The sequence below is a fragment of the Lonchura striata genome, chromosome 1, assembly GCF_046129695.1.
Source record: "Lonchura striata isolate bLonStr1 chromosome 1, bLonStr1.mat, whole genome shotgun sequence".
In the NCBI taxonomy this organism is placed as follows: domain Eukaryota; kingdom Metazoa; phylum Chordata; class Aves; order Passeriformes; family Estrildidae; genus Lonchura; species Lonchura striata.
This window is the reverse complement of record NC_134603.1, coordinates 140,692,337-140,711,549: the sequence shown is the minus strand read 5'-3', so window position 1 is coordinate 140,711,549 and position 19,213 is coordinate 140,692,337. Positions and strand designations below refer to the sequence as shown.

Genomic DNA, 19,213 nt, shown 5'->3' with positions numbered 1-19,213 from the left:
TTCATAATTAAAATTAACTTTTATTACTCCAAAAACAGATGTCAAATATGCAGTATATTTGTTTCTGTTGGCATATTTCCAAAATACATGTACAACTGTAACTAGTCAGCCTAGACATTTCCTATACCGTTTTATAATATTTGGAAGTTCTCCCACGCTGAGCAGGATACCACTATAATAAGCTGACAAAACAGGCAAAAAGAAAGTTGATCTTGTTTTAAAAGGGGGGGAAAAGAAAGCATGTGCTCTTACTAAAAAACCTAGGTTATAATCAAGCATTACACTCAGAAAATTCTAAAATACTATGTTACTTCTAGCTTTAGGTGTAGCTACCAGTTTCCATTCACATTTCTTGGCACCAGCCCAACTATTTTCATATCCAAGTATGGTAACTCTCAACATTAATATGCCCTCCTTGCAACAGAAGTTTGTAATCCCAGAACACTACAACTGATTGTACAGAAGGCTTATGATCAAGATGTGTTATTCCTAAAATCTAGTTCCATCAGATCAGAGGAATACTGGCATATAATTGCTAGCCATCACTTCCGCTTGATTGGAAACTAGTCTTGTTTTCAAAACCTTTTTTGTATTTTCTTAGAATTTCCCAAGGTTTCTGTAAGGGTTGAAAAAAAAAGGTTTTATTTCCCTACTTCTACTACAATAGAACTGGGAATGTTATTTGAAACAACACATGCTTCAAACATTTTCTGAATTACTATTCAGTGAGCAATGCTGTCCTCTTCGAAGACATTATCTGTTGGATTATCAAACGCCGTACATAGTATTAATAGAAACAAGTTCTGTAGAATCTCTAGCAGTGTAAAAGCACTGTCATCTGTCTACTGCAGTAATAAAAATTTTAAGAAACTTGTCAGCAGCACATCAGAGGTCACAGGTATTTCTCTTATCCCTGCTATGGTTCTACCCAAAACATGGTCCAAAGAGGCTTAGACATACTTAGCCTCTTGTTTTTGCAATTTCTCTCCCAGCCATACATGTGTGTATTTTAACCCCAAGAGTACTGGACACATGACCACTAACATTTTTGTGTAGCATGGTGCTCCCACAGTGTGGCTTGTTCATCCTTTGAAATGTTTTCTTACATTTCTAAATAAGAAGTCTTTAATAGTGGTCTCTAACCTCAGAGTATGAGCAATAGCTACATGACATACTATTGCTTTACATCTCAGTCTGTCACTCTCCGTAACATCCCAGAGCACATATTGTGAGGTATCGCTTCAAACACACATGTAGCAGCATGGCGCAGGAAGCTGTGCCACCACACACCAGTGGATCTGCATGTTTTTCTGCTCAGCTTCAACATATTTGATTGAATCAAAATGCTGAATTCAACCCTGAGATTTATCTTTCTGAATAACATTTTGTGCGAAGAGTATAACGAGCAGAGAATGAGGAACTTGCTTTATTTTGTGTCTTATTCTGATGAGACACAACAAATAGATGAGTAACAGAAGCTCACAAGAGACAGACTAATATTAAAGTGACACTAATGCCATACACACATCAGGAGGAGAAAAAAAGGCTATGCTGCATAAGACTACTGCATTGCTAGATGTACATTCTTCAAATATCAGTTACATATCCCAGAAGTTATCATCTTACTTCTAGCTTTTTCCCCTCTAAAACAATTTGGATTTCTTTGGCATCCAAAGTCTCATATTTCAATAAAGCTTCTGCTAAATTCTTATGTTCTCTTGCATGAGTCTTCAGGATGTTCTTCGCTCGCTCATAGGAGTCCTAATTTGGAACATGTAGAAGGAGATTTTAAGACTTTACAACAAAAACAACAGTAAGATTCCACTTTAAAAATTGTTTCCAGGTAAATACAACATGAGACAAACATTTAAAATTGTGCCCTACATTTCAAAACTAGCACAGCTCCTGATTCACACAGCTTTAAAATACAGCTGCCATCATTAATGAAAAGCACCAAATACTTCATGCCATCTGTGCATTTTGCACAAGTAGGGCTAAAAGCAAAGTCCTGAGACAAACCTTAGTATTGTTACGCATGACTTAGAAGAGACTTACTAGATCTGAAAATTTCCTGATTGTTATAACAATTTTTTAACTACGAGCAAAGCTACAGCATTCACAGATTTTTCCTCATAAACTAGCATTTTAAAGTATTTATAAAACCCAAAACACAATGTAGTTTTAGAAAGCTGAAAGCTACCAGCTACTGAAAGTCATCAGTAGATGTCCACTGCCAGCATTACCAGCTTCAACTTTTAGTTCTACCCTGGTAGTTCTCACAAGGCCAAGTCAGTTCAAAAACAACTACAGTGGAAGTGTAACTCATTGAAATGTTATTATACAAGTAATTCTCCTGCCTGTACAAAACTAAGTCAGATTACCAGAAGAGTAATCAGGAAGTTCAGTGATTAGCAAACGTTGGAAATTTCCCTAAGCACCTGACACTGCTCACTGTGAGGAACAGGATAGTGGAGGCAACACTCTGATCTGACACAGCCATTCCTGTGATTTTATACAAAATTACCTATCTTGGGAGTTATGAAATGTGAAAGTAACATAAAACGTCCACATTTGTTCTAAAACAATCTGTATCCATACTTTCCCTGTGAATTAAATAGGAAAATCACAAATCCTGACCAAATATTAGAGGAGTGTTAAAGAGTACATTAAAGAGCCCAACACCACCAACTTGATTTACACTATTTGTGCATGACAATCGCCAACAAGTTTTGATATGCAGAGATTCAAAGTTGCAGCTACATTAAATACTTGGGAATACTTTCATCCACCTGTCTATTTTCAACTGGTATACATTACTTAAATTAATTAATCAATCAAGCAGGTGTTCAGTTCATCTCAGAAGTATGAGAGTGGAGGGGTAGAGGCTCTTACCCGTAGAAGCGTCCTCACTTCTTGTTCAATTGCAGACTGGGTTTCAGGGCTGACTTTCCCCGTATCAGTGTAGGTCATAACACCAAGCTAAACAACAAAAATATCTTGCTACTGTTGCAGTCATACACATAAAACTCTCTACCCAATTCAGCACCCACTGCTTCTGCATGCAAACAAAAATCATGAGTCAAATGCCTACTGAAGAGCTCTAAGTAGAGGCAAAACAAGAAGCCTATTCATCAACTATGTAGTTACTGCAGAATTCTGTTTCAATAGGTCACAGTACAGATCCTAATTAGGTGCTTTCTTAACTTAAAAGCCAAAACAAAATGCCTACACTACTAATACTTGATGGACAATCAACATGACTAAAGAAGCTTCTAAAGAAAGTCTAGGAAACTCACTCTTGTTACCCCCTTTGCCCTCCCAGACTCAGATTTATCCTTAATCCCAAAACGTCTGGCTTTATTATAACTATTTCCTGAAGATATAAGTAACTTTCAAGGCAATTTTGAAGTGAAAATCCTGCATGGTAGTTTTTTAAACTGTCGAATACACAGGTTTTATAGTTGAGCTCTCAATAGCAGACCAGGTCATAAGGCTTACTCTTTTTGTGGTAACTACTTACCCTAATCTCAGAGATCACTGACAGACAAATAGGCTAGAGAACAGAACTTGGTTTTGCTCCATATAAATATTAAAGGATTGATAATACTACCTTCTCACTCATTCCAAATCGAGTCACCATCAGTTTTGCAATTTTAGTAGCATTGTCAAAATCACTGGAAGCACCTAAAGAGCAAACAGATCTAAGTTACTTTACTGAAACCACACTAAACACGCCAGTCCACACCCTTCATCAAAAACTCTTAACTACCAATTAGCTGACCTGTTGTGATGTGATCACTTCCAAATATGAGCTCTTCTGCTACTCTTCCTCCCATACAGACATCCATCTGTGCGAGCAACTGGGATCTAGTTTCACTCCATCTGTCATTTTCTGGGAGTAAAGATACCTGTAAAATACAGATCTGTGGTCAGGTAACAAAAACTGAAAAAGTACTCAAAAATATTTTTGTTTGTATCTGAAGCAGATAAGGATTTTGAAACACTTTGCATGCTGTGGCCTGCCTCTAGGATATGCATTCATCAGGCTTGCTTGGAGGTGCTCAGTTCAACCACTGAAACAGCCTCAGCAGCCTCTGAGCACCCCATCAATGTCAGCAGACCTAACTTACACCTACTGCCAGAAGAAAAAGAACAAATCAACTTGCCCAGAAGACTCAGACCAATGATTTTCATTAACTGAACACATTAACTTGAAAAAGTTCAACAGGAAGAGACATAATTAAAATATTTTTCTGTTCAAATGCTTTTTAGATAAAGGCAAAATAGAAAAACGTTTGATATCTATACAAAAAACAAGATGGGCAACCAATGAAACTTAAAAAAGCCAAACTGGACAAAGAACAACCTGATAAAGGATGTCTGTGTTAAAAGTACAGCTGAGTTTCTATCTACAAGTCCTTTAGATGTTCTTCAAAATTTTGCTGTTGGATGCTATTTCAACTGCAGCTGAACCAAGCTTACTTATATTTCTCTTTCCTTGTACATGGGAACTGTTATACCAGTGCACAGTAATTTATTAAAAAATTAAGAAATAAAGCTTTTTATCACATAGAAAAGATGACCTTGGGTTTTCCAAGAGATTGCTCACAACTATTTCAACAGACTACAATATTTATTAACATAATCACAGCAAATAGCATAATTACAAATTCCTCTACATCACCAAAACAACAACAAAAAAAACCCCACTAAATAAAGAAATATTAATAAACTGAATAATAATACTAAAAAAGCGGATGAAGAAACACTCACATGTCCCAGTGTTGTTCCTCGTGTCATGATTGTGGCCTTGTTGATCGGCATTGCATCCTTGGTGTAATAGGCAATGATAGCATGTCCAGACTCGTGGTAAGCTGTGATGGTTTTGTTCTTCTCATCAATTTCTACACTTCTACGCTCAGGTCCTTAAACAGAGGAACATTAAATTAACCTTTTTGTACAGCTGGCCACCATGAGCCACACATTATATAAACACAAACAGAGCACAAAGCAGCCAAGGAACAGCATGTGACCAAAGGGAACTAACACTTAAGTGCAAAATGTTTATTGGTCAGATTTTAATGTCTAAAAAATGGACCCAAACATATTCTACAGACAAACTGCTTTTAAAGTAGTAGATTTAAAATGCAGTCTAAGTATCTGAGAAAACTCCATTTCTTCTCTCAAAATTTATAGTGGTTATGTCTAAAAGATGTAAGATTTATGCTACCACACGAGAAGTAAAACAGAAGCTCCAGGTTTCTGGTCATAGGTAGGGGAAGGATAAGACTAAGCCTATGTCTCCCTCCAGGCTGAAGTATGACATGCAGCATTTTTAACTTTAAAAATTGTAAGAAATTTTAAAGAATGTATTCCACACTAGATTTTACATACTACTGTCTGGTCTCAAAAGGTTCTATTCAAAAACAACTAATAGGAAACCTCATTTGTTAAAAAAATCCAAACAAAGAAAGAAATCCCTCCCCCAACCCCACTATAAAAAAAACCCAAACCAAACAAAAACAAAAAAAAGAAACCAACCAAAAAAAGCCACAGTGCAACAATCCAAAAAACAACACCATAAAAACTTCTCTACTCCCCTGTAAAAGTCCTTATCACACAAGAAAAGCTATTGTATCTGTGAATAGTAATATACAATAATGTATTTTGTATAAAATCCTACCCATTAAAATTTTGTCCTTGGAGAATTCTAGTTCTTTCATGGTTACCATATCTTTTCCATCAACAGCTGCCTTTAAGGCAGCTTGATTTACAAGATTTTCAAGCTCTGCTCCAGAAAATCCTACTGTGCCTCGTGCAATTATTTCTGGATCCACAGCTGTAGAGAAAGAAAAAAACAAAACAGAACAAAATACTTTTGTTTATTAGAGTCCACATTGCTCCTGAAATTTTAAGAAGCATATTCTATTAAAAATTATGTACTAAAAAAACCCAAACCAGTTCTAAAAGAAATTAAGCCAAATTCTCAAGACACTATGAACTCTTAGGGACTACAGAGAGTCATGACATATAAGACAATTTTTGTGCTCTTTATTGATGAAGTAAAGCCACAATTGCTGAAAGAATAAAGGAGTAACATAAGGGGGTTGATCCAGCATAAAAACTTTTACATAAAAACATACTACAGTAAAATATTTACTTACATGGGTCATACTTGATTTTGTTAAGGTACCACTTCAGAATTTCTGTGCGACCTCTTACATCAGGCTTGGGAACTGTAACTTGCATATCAAAGCGTCCAGGACGTATTAGAGCACTAAGGGAAATGACAATTTGGTACACTGACTCAAAAATGCTGCAGTAAACTTAATAATGTATATCAAGGAACAAAAATCCATTGCTGTTTCTAAAGATAACTACACACATGCAAAGAATATGTTTTTCTTATCTGCTTGTAAGAGGACAGATGAAAGCTATTTATTGACAACTAATTTCAAAGGGTTTTTTGCATTTGAAAATTTTGCATTGTGAACAAGGAATGCAGCTTATCAATTTAGCTGAAAAACTTCCAGAAATGTCAAATGTTTAGAAACATATTAATTATTTCTCCATTATTAACTCTGCAACCTATTAAATGCCAAAAAGCAGTCAATACACATCATTTTTAAGAGGGAAAACTCCAGCTATGACACTGTAATACTTGAAGATTATCACAAGCAACTTTGATTTTGTTGCAGGGTTTTTTTACTACATGGTTTATAAAACAAGCAATGCATTATACTCACTTGTCTAATGCTTCAGGGAAGTTTGTAGCACCGATAATAACCACACCTTCATTTGGTTTAAAGCTGTATGAAAAACAAGGTGTGAATTATTTTTTTATGGACACAGAATTTACAGTTTTGTTAATAACCACTGCTACTGACCTCACTGCCAGTAAAAAACATGCTTTCACACTACAACACGTGATCCAAGAATGAACATGTTTAACCCAGCAACTGTTTAAAAACATGGTCTAATCTCAGTGTTGAGCTTCTCCCTATAACCAAGCTAAAAAACTGAGAAATTAATTAAAATAAACAGCAGCTATTGTGCAAAAGCGTCTATATTCTTTACAGTAAGTCCATTAAGGCTACTGTTTGCAATATTAGAAAAGAGCCATAAAAGCATATTAAATATATATCCTTAAAAGCATTACAAAAAATTACAAAAAACTTCAAAGCCGCCAAGAAGAAAAAGTTCACCCACATATCCAAAATATCAGTCAGTCAAGCACCTTCCGTGCCCTCAGAATTCATATATTTACCCATCCATTTCAGCAAGGAGTTGGTTAATGGTCTGTCTTGAATAGGGGTGCATTGGAGATTCAATTCTCTTCCCACCAACAGAGTCCAATTCATCAATGAAAATAACACAAGGTGCATTTGCTTTTGCTTCCCCTGACAAAAGGAAAATAGCAGAAGGAACCTTGAACCACACAAAGGAAAGAGTCTATCAGGTAGCTCAGGATTCTACTGTCTGTTATTCTTGGATTATAAAGTGTTCTATTAGACATCACAAAAACTGTCTTGCTTTTAGCCTAAAAAAAAACGAAATAGTGTCTTGGTTCTCTTTATTTCGCCATTTCAAAAATATATTTCCTCACCAGCTTATACTTTTCATGCTACAAGAAATCATTGGTAAAATAAACTATTAAATTGTCATATTTTGTATGAACTTCTTACAAGAGTTTAATTTATAGGCTTGGGTAGAGAGTATTTCCCTATTAAATAAAAACACTATGAAATGTGATGGGTCTCAACACTAACTTACTTTAATAGAACTTGCTTGTTATTTTACAGTGAAGGTTTCACACTCAAGTTTACAGGTATTAAAACACGAAATAAAAATGCCATGATAAACATTAAGACCATCAATTGGTACATGCATACCAGGATGCAATCATCTCAACCCCCCAGCCATACCTGTAACATTAATATTAACATACCTGTCAGGCATCTACACTTCTGTGGTCAACAGAAGGAAATGCATTTTTAAGGTACTACGTGTATTATACATTGCACCCCATCCACATAAAGTCACATTTTTTTCTACAAAAGCAAACTCCTTTGTACATTGTATATATTTGACCCTATCTTCCATTTAAGAGGGAAACTGAATTTTCTCCTCCCCAATAATATTTTCACTTAAAATAGGAAGTCTCTTCTGTAAGTTATAAATCTAAACATTAGTTCTGCAAGTTTTATTACCATGCCTTTTATTCTGAGAAAGGAAATCTCAGCTTATTGCCATACCATGATGTCATAAAGCTTTAATTCAGAGTAAAAAAAAAAAAAAAATCTAAATATGAGGGCAGTAACTGAGGTTAACAATTTTTTTTTATCTTACATTTGCAGTTAAAATTTACTACAATTTATGTATAAATAGTTAAGTTACAATTTCAAATATTCAATTTAGTTTATAGAACATTACCTTTCTAATTAAGTTACTACTTCTCTCTGGGACCATTGTAAAACCATTTATAAGTTTTTAGCTATAATTTCATGGGATGGTTAGGAAGATTATACAGTTAACTGATGCTCACAGAATTGTGACATTTACCTACACACTTAAAGCTTTATTTATTATTTACTACTTTTCAGTAACCAGAACTGTACACAATCAATCCACATAAACAACACTGAATACTTAATCTTACACGTGGAATTATTTCAAACCCAGGAATACTGAACTTACTGAACAGGCTTCGGATGCGACTGGCTCCCACACCAACAAACATCTCGTCGAACTCTGAGCCGGACGCGTAATAAAACGGAACATCAGCTTCACCAGCCACAGCCCGTGCAAGAAGCGTCTTGCCAGTACCAGGTGGTCCAACTAACAAAATGCCTAGAAGACAAACAAAAAACCCCAACAAAACCACCACATCCACACAGTCTTCTTAAATGAGTAGTTTCTTCCATGCATTAGAAGAAATAATGTGCACTTGGCTCTCAAAAGCTGTTAAGAGCCCATTTCAGGTACTGCTCATTACTGTCAGTCTGAAGGAGCTTCCTGGAACAAATCTAAATACAATTTAATCCATATTAAAACAACAACAAAGACTTGTAAGACCATCAAAACAGAAGCCTGAAGTATTCTGTTGATTTACTACTGAGTTTAGCAGCTGAATCCCTAACAGTGTTTGCTTTAAATTGACATTTTCCTGGCTGTTTTTGTGGAATCTTTTTTTTTAAATTCAATCCTTCCAAGTAACTATCTTTAAACAGTGTAGAGCACTAACATGAAACAGATTTCTCAGGTCTACGCATTTCAGATTTATGTGGATTTCCACTATGATCCTTATCATCCTTTTACATGAAAACATTTGTTTCTGAACTATCTAAAGCAATTAGCAAGCACTAAAGCTGCTAAAAGCCATAAGGAAGAAATAAAGGCCTTTTAAGAGTTCAGTTAATAAACTCCCCTGCTTTACAGGACAAAATACTACTGCTGCTTATTAGTTCAACAACTGAAGAAGGCACAGTAAATTTTGTCTAAACCCAAAAATTTTAATTTGCATAATACATGAAGAAATAGTAAAAAACTAGGGTGTAAAGCAGTCACTCAGTACAGAACATGCCTCACAGCTATGGCTACCTAGGTTTTTCACTTCTACTGAGCAATTATTCTTACCTTTTGGAAGTTTACCTCCTAATACAGTAAATTTGTGTGGGTTTTTCAGAAATTCCACAACTTCTTGCAATTCCTGCTTAGCTTCTTCGACCTATACATGAAAAACATGCCACAAAAATAACTAAGTATTTCTAAAATCCTGCATGTTTTTGCAGGTAAGTTTTGTATTAGAGATTAAGTCCCTAATTGTGTATTGATCAAAAATACAAACAGAAAAAGATAAAGTGTTCCACAGAATTTGTGTGGATACCAATATTTAATTCTACCTATCCTAAACCTGTTTGCAGGACTAAGTAAACATTAAACTTAGTAACACTGAAGGAACAACCAAACAGTTTAAGACCAGGTGTGACCAAAGAAATAAACGCAAAATCAAAAATTCTACATCAAGATATTAGTCTTATTAATTAAAAGGAGATTAATTCTATCTATTTGTCCAAGGGGAAGGAAAGATGGAGGTCTTCATTTTGCTACTAATAGTCAAAGAACAATTGAACAGAAAAAATAGAGGTATCCCATCAGCAGTGACATGCCCACTTCTTTCTGGGAATCTCCATGTCTCCTGTCCCAATAACACTTCCTGAAAGAGATGGCACTCAGAAACAATCAAATGGCATCATTATCTTCATATGCCAATTAACTTCTGCAAAAGGTAGATTAATATTGATATTTGTGGCCTGCCATTTGCTATTATAGTCTTTAAAAATGTTACTCAACAAGTATAGTGCACCTTTTATAAGGTATTAAATGCCACAAAAACAAAGTAGTAAAAGAGTGGTTAAGACCTTCCTTCACCTTGGAGTGGTCAATGCATATAAAGCTTCACCTCATAGAAAGAAATTTCTTGAACACACCAAGACATTCACAATGATTAGTTAAACAGACTCAACGATTACTTAAAACAAGAAACTTGCACACATTTTACTTTTGATCTTACCCCTTTAACATGTTCAAAGGTGACGTTTTTCAACTGGATTGGATCAACTGCTGCATCAAAGATACTTGATGTTCGAAAGCGTACTAAGAGCAAACAGCAGATGACGAACAACAGATTTACACACAAAGTCATTTCATTGCAAGACTGGGTGCTGCACCTGAACACATGCCAGTAAGACACTGACCTTACACCTGCCCTTCTGCCCTTATTCCAGCAGGAATAACATTTACGTTTAAAAAAAAAAATATTTAAAATATCTGCAATTAATTCAGTGATATGCTTTTTAGTCACATGTAGTACAGAAAACTCTTCATCCAGAAACATGTACACAAAGCCAGAACTTATCCCTCAATGTTTCTATACATATCCTAAATTTCTTAAGACTCAGGTGGTAACTTAACATCAAGTTGAATGTCTCCAGTTACGTTAGATCAGCCTTTTGATTGTTCCACTGTTTACAGTAAGTTTCTCAAGATGTCAATTCAGCAACGCAAGTTCCTAGTTGCTATAAACTAGGCTGTGACTACAGATTGAAAATTCAAACCATCTTGCCTACAACTGATTTAGATAACACATCATCTAGAATGAAAATCAAATACATAACTGGTTACCAGTCTGACTTCTCTTGTTCCAAGTAACTGCTTCACCAAAAGAAATAATTATACTGACACAGAACATTTTTGTCTTCATAAATGCTTTGCCATACTGTCATCTGCAAGGCTGTAGCCAGAAGCAGTAAATAACTCTTAGGATAACTTTTCAGTGTACTAATAAAAACCAACCATAATGTCAAAACATATTTCATTTATGCTAAACCTGCTGGAAGAAACAACGCAAGTGAAACAGTGTAGGAAAAAAGTTAACTAACCAGCATCAGAAAAGGAACCTTTCCCAGGTAAAAATGATGAATATATAGCAAGATAAAAACAAAGAACGAAGAGAAAGAAAGAAAGCAAACGTGATCTTCTTAAGGAATCTGTAAAAGAAAATAAAAACATATTTAACATGGGCTAAAATAAACTACTTTCTTATTGCAAGGACAAGATATGTGACTTAAAACAACTTACCAAGTGTTTTTTGCAGGAATACCTGTGCTTTCAAAAAGCCTTCTGCAAAACCAGTTTTAAAAGCATCCTGGTGCGCCTCTGGGATGTTTTTTGTTTTCATTAGTGTGTCTAAGTTTTCAACATCAATTCGTCGCTTTCTCAGGATAAAACCCTGCAATGTTTTCCAAAACAGTGTTAGCATACACCAAGTTTTCATAAACAGTTAACTTACCACCTGGCCAACATGGGTGATAGGAAAAGAAAGAATTACAACAGCATATAATTCATGCGCTGCTGGATTAGTTAGAGGGTACAGGCCAGTAGCTCAAGTGTGGAATCCCCATGGTTTGAGCACAGGCACTCTCATTTTTGCTGAGCAAATCAGTTTTGGAGTCCTCCTGGATCCAGTTCCAAATAGAAAACACAGCGTAAGACAGATGTGCACAAAGCCAGCTTTGTTCACTGTATTCAGTGGGACTTACTAGCTTAAGCTTCTTGCTTTATTTCCAATTGCAAAATATCTTTGCAAGTATTGTTTTGATGAAGCTTAAGCAAATGCACCTCATATGCCCTGTCAAATTTCAGAGCAGCACTGCATGGGGCTAGCTCTGGTTTTATCTTCATCCACAGTACACCTAGTCCACAGATTAAATAAACCATACATGCCTAGAAGAAGGAAAGAGTTCAAAGTTAATTTAAACACATAGTAAAATTAAAAGCCTTAGTTAATTAGCCTGACTTCTGTACAATCAGCAATTAGAAGCAAACAGTACCCAGGTTAACTTGGTTTCGTTACTGCTTTGGATAATTATCTGCTGACTTGAAAACACATATTCTTGTATGTTAAACTAGCCGTATTTCTGCCTAAAGAAATGAATCCTTTGACTTGAAGCTATTTTTAGTTTATAGTCTGTTTTAGAAACATAAAATAAAGAATTTAATTTCTAGAGTTAAAACCATAGTTATATGCTGAAATTCCTCTCCTAAAAATTCAAATAACCTTATTATTGGTGATATATGAAACAACATGCATTAAAAAGAAAGAACCACACACTGCCATTAGCTCAAGTTTTAGAATTAAGAAATGTTTTTATGCTAGTGAAAGAAAACACCCTTGGAAAACTTTGAAGGTTTATTCAAGAGAAAGAGATGGTTTGAGTAAGCCCAAAATAACTTAATGTTACTTGTATTTACCTTCAAAACTGAAGAAAGTGAACTTTTTGTTTCTGTGAATTGATCAGATGTTGACTGCAGACGTCTCGCTCTTGATCTCAGAGTCTTAAAGTTCCGTGTCTGTACATAAACTTTATGTAGTAAGAATAAATAGAAGTTAAAACCTAATCATTACTACCAAAACAAACAAACAAAAAAAAGTCTTAAGAAATTTCCAAAACTACTACATGAAAGAATATGGAATATAATCTTCCCAACATATCCACTGTACTGTAAGTGGATCATGAACTGTGTCATCTGACCTTGCAAGCAAACTTCTGTTTCACATAAATTTTCATGTTAAAATAATCTAGGTTCATTTCATAAATTATAGCTAATTGGTCAACTCAGGGAAGAGGAGATATTCAAACAATTAAATCCAGGCAGGCTGACAAAGATGAAACATTCAGAAGCAAATCCATAAGGATGGGAATAATGCTTTGTGAGTTCTGCTGGTAAGATGCCCTGAGGAGATCTGGAATGGCTTCAGTGTCCTGTTAACTTTGTAAGTGACAAAAGAAATGAGACCATTTAATCACAGTGACCTTACAGCACTCTAATTCTCTCCCACCACACCAGAAACCTTGTGATGGACATTTTACCACAGGCAAAAAACATTTTTCTTCTTGTATTAATATACTTTAAAATAAACATCAACACCAGTCAATTAGATTGGTTTCACTGAACTTTTCCTTATTCTAAAACGCCACCAGATAAAAAGATCTCTGCAGTTGACCCTTGACCCCTGCTCAAAAAAGGTCTAGCAGTTGATCAGGTAGAACTGGACCTTGTCCAGCTCAGTTCTGAAAATCTCCAAGGATTAAGATAACCAAACTTCTCCAGACAATCTGTTTCAGAACTTATCCATTTGCATTGTGAAAACTTTCAAACAGGTTTTATTTGCTTTTATTTGGGATTGTTGTCTCTTCTTTGAGGTGTATGTGAGAAGGGTAACTGATATGGCTCCAATAGCATCCAGTTGGCTCACGCCTTGCCTTTTATTCTATTCTATTTAACTAAAACCTCAGAACCTTCAGCTTCCCCCTATATAAAATCCTTGTGAACCGTTACTGGACTATCTCCATGTTGTCAGCATTTCTCCTTGCCACAGGATACAAACACAGATATACCTAGAGGTAGCATCAGAAGAACTGAATTTATGACAATACCTGAACTATTCATTATGTTTTCACTAATGCCACCAGCCACCAAACCCTTCAGAAAATTCATCTGGTTGAGTACTGAACTCAACATATTTACTGATTCAAAAGTAGTCAGTTCTTCTGTGGTCTTTTGAGATTATGATCCACAAATACTGACATCTTGGAACAATGTGGTGATTACTAAATTCTGGAAATACACTACACAAATGTAAAAAATAACTTTTACTCAAGTGTAAAAAATAACTTCATGATAAACCTAAGTTTCTCCTGGAAGCTTCCTGGTATTTCATGCCTCTATGACAAATCCAAAAATACTTTTCCAGAATAGACAAATTCTGTAGATATTAAAACCAGGGTAGTTTAATGTTTATACCTGGCCAACACCGAACGTCTGAACAGAAATTATGGAGGGGGTTAGGATGTTGTCCATACAAACAAGATGAGCGTAAAGCACTGAAAACATCCACAAAACCTGCAAAAAAGATACAACAAAGTGTAAATATACCCTACCTTAAATGGCAACTCAACATTACTTCATGCACAGTTTGGTTTTTTTTAGTTCTTAAAAAACTAATTCTATTTTACTGTAATACTCCAGGCACCCATAATTAAACAAATTACCATCTATCAAAGCTTTGAAGCATTTCCAAGTATTTGTTTGCTTTCAGGCAATGTCTCTGAGCTATCTTTTTGTATCTCACAACACAATGCAATTTAATATTTTTTTTCTAATAGCAGCCCTGCAATATTATTGCTTACACTCCTTCCTTCTAATGCAGTACTATATAGACAGTATCTCAAATGCCAGCTATATACTTCTTTTTCTAATAGATTCTTAGGCAACTGCAATGGTCTTCCTTCATTTCAGACTAATTCCAACAAAACATCTTCACTGCAAGGAACTACTCTTGTTTTATTTCTTCTTTATTTCTACATGGACCGTTAACAGTTTGCTACCTTGAATTCCTTTCTAATTAGTATCTCTGTGTCACATTCCTTCAAGTAAAAAATTGATAAAAATGTAAACTGGAGATGTCTGTGACGTAAGTAGATTAGCAAAATCTAACGTCTTGATGAAACAAACTGGAAGAAATATTCACAGCTCAGGCTCATCATTAAGAGAAATGCATTTGTATTAGAGCTGGGTTCAGAAAAGTTTAACAGCAACCAACTTGAAATCCAAATAAATAATTAGTTGAATTTTCTAAATTTCTCAAGTTTACAGAGACAAGCTATATACAACAAAAAATACATTAATACTCTTTATTAAATACTCTTAACTAAAAATTACCTACAGCACAAGAGATTAAACTAACGAACAACTGTATTCACCTTTGTAATTTAACTCTCACAAACACTTCACTCAAACATACCATGCTTATTTTCAAAGAAGGACTGAGCAGAGACGTATGACGTGTGCCACTGCGAGGAGACTTTGCTTTCTGTACAGTAGCCAGGAAGCAGCCTGTTCACCAACTCTCTGAACTGGTTAGCTTTCAAATCAGACAATCCCAGATCTCTTAAATTTTTAAATACAGACTGCAAAACAGAAATGAATGTTAAAAATTTACGTAAGATTACCCTAGGGAAAAAAAATTCCCAGTAGCCCAAAAAGCAAATACGACTGAAAAAAACAAATCAACCAAACAAATAAACCCAACAAAAACCTAACAATGGAATCACAACACAGTGGTGAGCAGTACAAGCCATGCTGATTTCCATGGTTCTGCAGTTACTGAGCAATTCCATGGTTTTTCTCTCAAAAAAGTGCTTAGTTACAAAACTTGTAAGAAACTAGTTGAAAGAGAAGTGGCAATATCTAATACTACTTGGCACTATTTTAATTTTCAACGTCAAAAGCAAGAAATACCCAATGATAATGAAAGATATTTTAACAGAAAAATAAAACCAAACATGAAACCATGCCACTTAATCTCTCAAAAACCTTCAACACATCTTAAGTTACAGTCCCCATTTTCTCACAAGCAATAATGACACAAACCTTGCTAGAATTCAGAATTAAAAGGTAATATAGGGTTTATTAACAGAAAACTTATTGTTACTTTACAGAAGGAACTATTAAACTGGAAATAAAACAAATCAGTTCCTCATTTGCAAAGTACTACTGAGACAAGTACCAACTCATTTTTTAATGAAATGTATTTTTTTAGAATCCTTACTGGCAAAACACTGACTGACAGCAGTTCTGCCAAAAGGATACATTCTACATGTTAACACCCTGTTTTGTTTAGTCATATTACATTATTTTACAGACTAGTCAAATATTACATTCACTTAAACTGATATTATTCAGATTTTAATATCAGTTAAACCATCACTTTTTCAAAAAGTTTTTTGTACCTCACTCTTCTGAGGATCATGTTCTGGGGAGGTGTCCCTCTGAACAGGCTGTATGGACGCTTTGCTGGCAGAAGGTGTGGAGTTTTTTGGTGAATGAAAGGCATTGACAAGGTGACTCAGAGGAACAGTAGCCTGGAAAAAAGTTAGGTAAGGACTTGAGCTTGTTTAAACTATTTAAATATACTTCTGTTCCAAACTCTAACTTATAATAGCATATCTTGTACACTGCCTTTTAACTGAGGACTTAATTATAAACCACATGATCTTCAACATCACAGTATTAGCTGATAACTCTTTTTAAAGAGAAAAAATGGAAGTTTAAGCATATATGACACATGAGAAACTCTTATTTTCATCTCTAAAGCAACACTTCTATAACTTGAATTATTTGTACTTTTTCTTGCATTATTATAAGCCATTTCCAAATGTTGCCTTCATATTTTCCTCCTTGGGATCACACTTTCAGCTTAAGGATCAAAATGAAACTATGTAAAGCACAAAGTCAAATGTGCAGATCAGCATTCAGCCAACTCCACCTCATGAATCGGTACAGAAGCCCAGGTGCACCACCTATCAGGGCTCCTCCTCTTGACACCACATCTCTTGTGAACATATGGGACAAACAACCCCAGCAGTTCCGAACCTCCTCAAACTCAGTACATGTCACTAGGAAGAAGCTGGGACACAACCCTGGCTACTGGAATAATCCTAGATTGCAATTCCTGTTTGAAGCACAATTGGGTATGCCTATGAACGTCCTCCTGCAAGGACTACCATCTTTGTGTTGACTAGACAGAAGATCAAAAGAGACAATGATGTGAGACATGAAAATTGCCTCATAATTAATTGTCCAAAATTGTAATTAGACTCAATAGTTTGTGGTAAAACCATAAAGCCTCTAGAGGTCAAAGCCAACATCCCAACCACTAACCAAACTCTGGTGAAATGACACCTTCCTACAAACATACAAATTCTTCCATTTCAGTACTCTAATGAAAGCTTTGAACACATTCTCCACGTGTGGAAAGAACAATCAAATACTATCGTGTTAACAGACTATCACATACTAATACAACACTTAAAAATAAAAGCGAAACCACTGGTTAAGATCAAAATCCATAAAACTCACCAGCCCCATCAGACTCATGGCCTAATTAAAGATGCCTTCCCGATTGCGTTCGGACTGTTCTGTGCTAACAAATTACTGACGGGTTTCCCTCCACTAACTCTTCTAAGTCATTTCCTCTTGGCTTTCACAACACCCCGTTAAAATTAACAGCACACTTTAGCTGTACTAACACACGTCACCATCCCTTGCTTCTGCCACAAAAACAGACACTAAAAAGCCCTATCTAAGGTTATTTCGTCGTTTCGGGATGCTTTTACTCTTTACAAGCTTTTGCTGTACTTTCCCCGCTCCTCCATTTACGATTATTTTTCCTTCCTGCGGACCCCGCACCGCCGTGGTCCCCGCCCGCTGCTCTCCGCGCTGACGCCCAAAGCCCCGGAACGCGGCCGGCAGGAACTCGGCTCCTCCCGCTGCCACCGCAACCCCCGGGCCTTCCGAGCGCCTCCACCCGGACTCGGAGCGAGCCCACCGGAGAGCGGCCCCGGCGCGCAGAGACCCGCGCACGGCACCGGGCCGGAGCGCCGCCGGCCCTCACCTGGGGCTGCACGGTGGAGAAGGAAAACATCCTGCCGGCGGGGCCGGCGGCGGCCGCGGGCGCCTCTTCCGCCTCCCAGCCCAGCCGCAGGAGCCCGCCCGCTGTGGCCGCCGGCGGCTGAGGAGGCGCCGCGGCTCCGCTCCGGGAAATGTCCGCCCCGCGGCCGCGCCGACCGGGCCGAGCCGCCCCGGAAGCGGCGGCGGCCCAAAGAGCTTCCGGGCCGCCGCCGCCGCCCCGCGCAGCCGCCGCCTCGGGGCGGAGGCGGAAGGGCGGAGCGGGCGCGGCCGGGCCCGGGGGAGCCCGGGCGGGGGACCGGGCAGGGCCCTGCGGGACGCCGGTTCGCAGCCGGCGGTGGTGTAGCTGCCACAGGGGCCTGCCCCTGCTCGGGGTCATCGCCCCGGGTGTTGTCCGGAACGCGGATCGTTAACCGGCGCGCAGCGCCAATTCACACACCCAGGCGAGGTATTTCTAACTTTTATTCTAGTTTGAACAAAGTGGGAGCATAGTGGTGACTCACGAAAGGCTGGCTTACAAATCATAAAACTTGACACTACATTTTAACAACGATATCACATTCGTTGGTTACAACTGACATAAGTGTTCTGTTAATTAGACTTCAACCCCGTATTTGCTAGCTATAGATCTCGCTTCTTATGCTAATCAATGTGTAGGTGCAGTTCTTCCTTCCACTGAAGTCTGGCGTCCGTTTCAAGTAGGTGGTCAGGGTCTCCCACTGCCAGAATTACCTTTTCCCGATTACTGCTCAGTCCTGACTTCAATCCTGGTGGCTCTTGTCTAGACAGCCCATTTGTTTTGGGATTGTCCTTCCTTTTCCTTAGAACAAAAGATTAGCCAAGTATATGATGTTTCTAAAGCAATGGAGGAGAGGGAGGTAATTCGAGACAGCCAGCACAGTTTAACCGAGGGAAAATCCTGTCTGACCAACCTAGTGGCCTTCTAGTATGGAGCAACTGTATCAGTGGATAAGGGAAGGTCTACATATGCCATTTATCTGGACTTACATAAAGCTGATTTTTGTGGGGGTTTATTAGCGGTTTCTTTCTTTCACCTGACCACTATTCACTGAAAGTGCTATCCCACACCAACTTACACTGCTCTGGATGAGCACAGCCCCACTGCTGCCTCTCCCTGGCTTTGTGTACATCTCTCCTGTTTTCCACTAGCACTCTCGTG

At 37.3% G+C, this 19,213-nt stretch overlaps 1 protein-coding gene across 1 annotated transcript; it reads right to left on the bottom strand.

The window, feature by feature from the left end:
* On the bottom strand, nucleotides 1-18,159 carry YME1L1 (YME1 like 1 ATPase). The gene is made up of 19 exons (XM_021543041.2): nucleotides 18,020-18,159; nucleotides 16,356-16,487; nucleotides 15,368-15,533; nucleotides 14,368-14,466; nucleotides 12,814-12,923; nucleotides 11,641-11,791; nucleotides 11,442-11,549; nucleotides 10,574-10,656; nucleotides 9,637-9,727; nucleotides 8,698-8,850; nucleotides 7,268-7,400; nucleotides 6,747-6,809; nucleotides 6,165-6,277; nucleotides 5,684-5,839; nucleotides 4,774-4,925; nucleotides 3,782-3,908; nucleotides 3,611-3,684; nucleotides 2,893-2,979; nucleotides 1-1,761 (listed from the first exon to the last, which is right to left on the bottom strand). Exons 1-19 carry the CDS (start codon nucleotides 18,047-18,049, stop codon nucleotides 1,618-1,620), a joined length of 2,172 nt encoding a protein of 723 aa, XP_021398716.2. The 5' UTR covers nucleotides 18,050-18,159; the 3' UTR covers nucleotides 1-1,617.
* Nucleotides 18,160-19,213: the final 1,054 nt, after the last annotated feature.

Coding starts and splice junctions, on each gene's coding strand:
- YME1L1 (XM_021543041.2), bottom strand. CDS start 18,049: ATGTTTTCCTTCTCCACCGTGCAGCCCCAG. Junction 16,488..18,019: donor TCTCCACCGTGCAGCCCCAG/GTGAGGGCCGGC, acceptor ACTTTTTTCCAG/GCTACTGTTCCTCTGAGTCA. Junction 15,534..16,355: donor ATGATCCTCAGAAGAGTGAG/GTACAAAAAACT, acceptor TCTGTTTTGCAG/TCTGTATTTAAAAATTTAAG.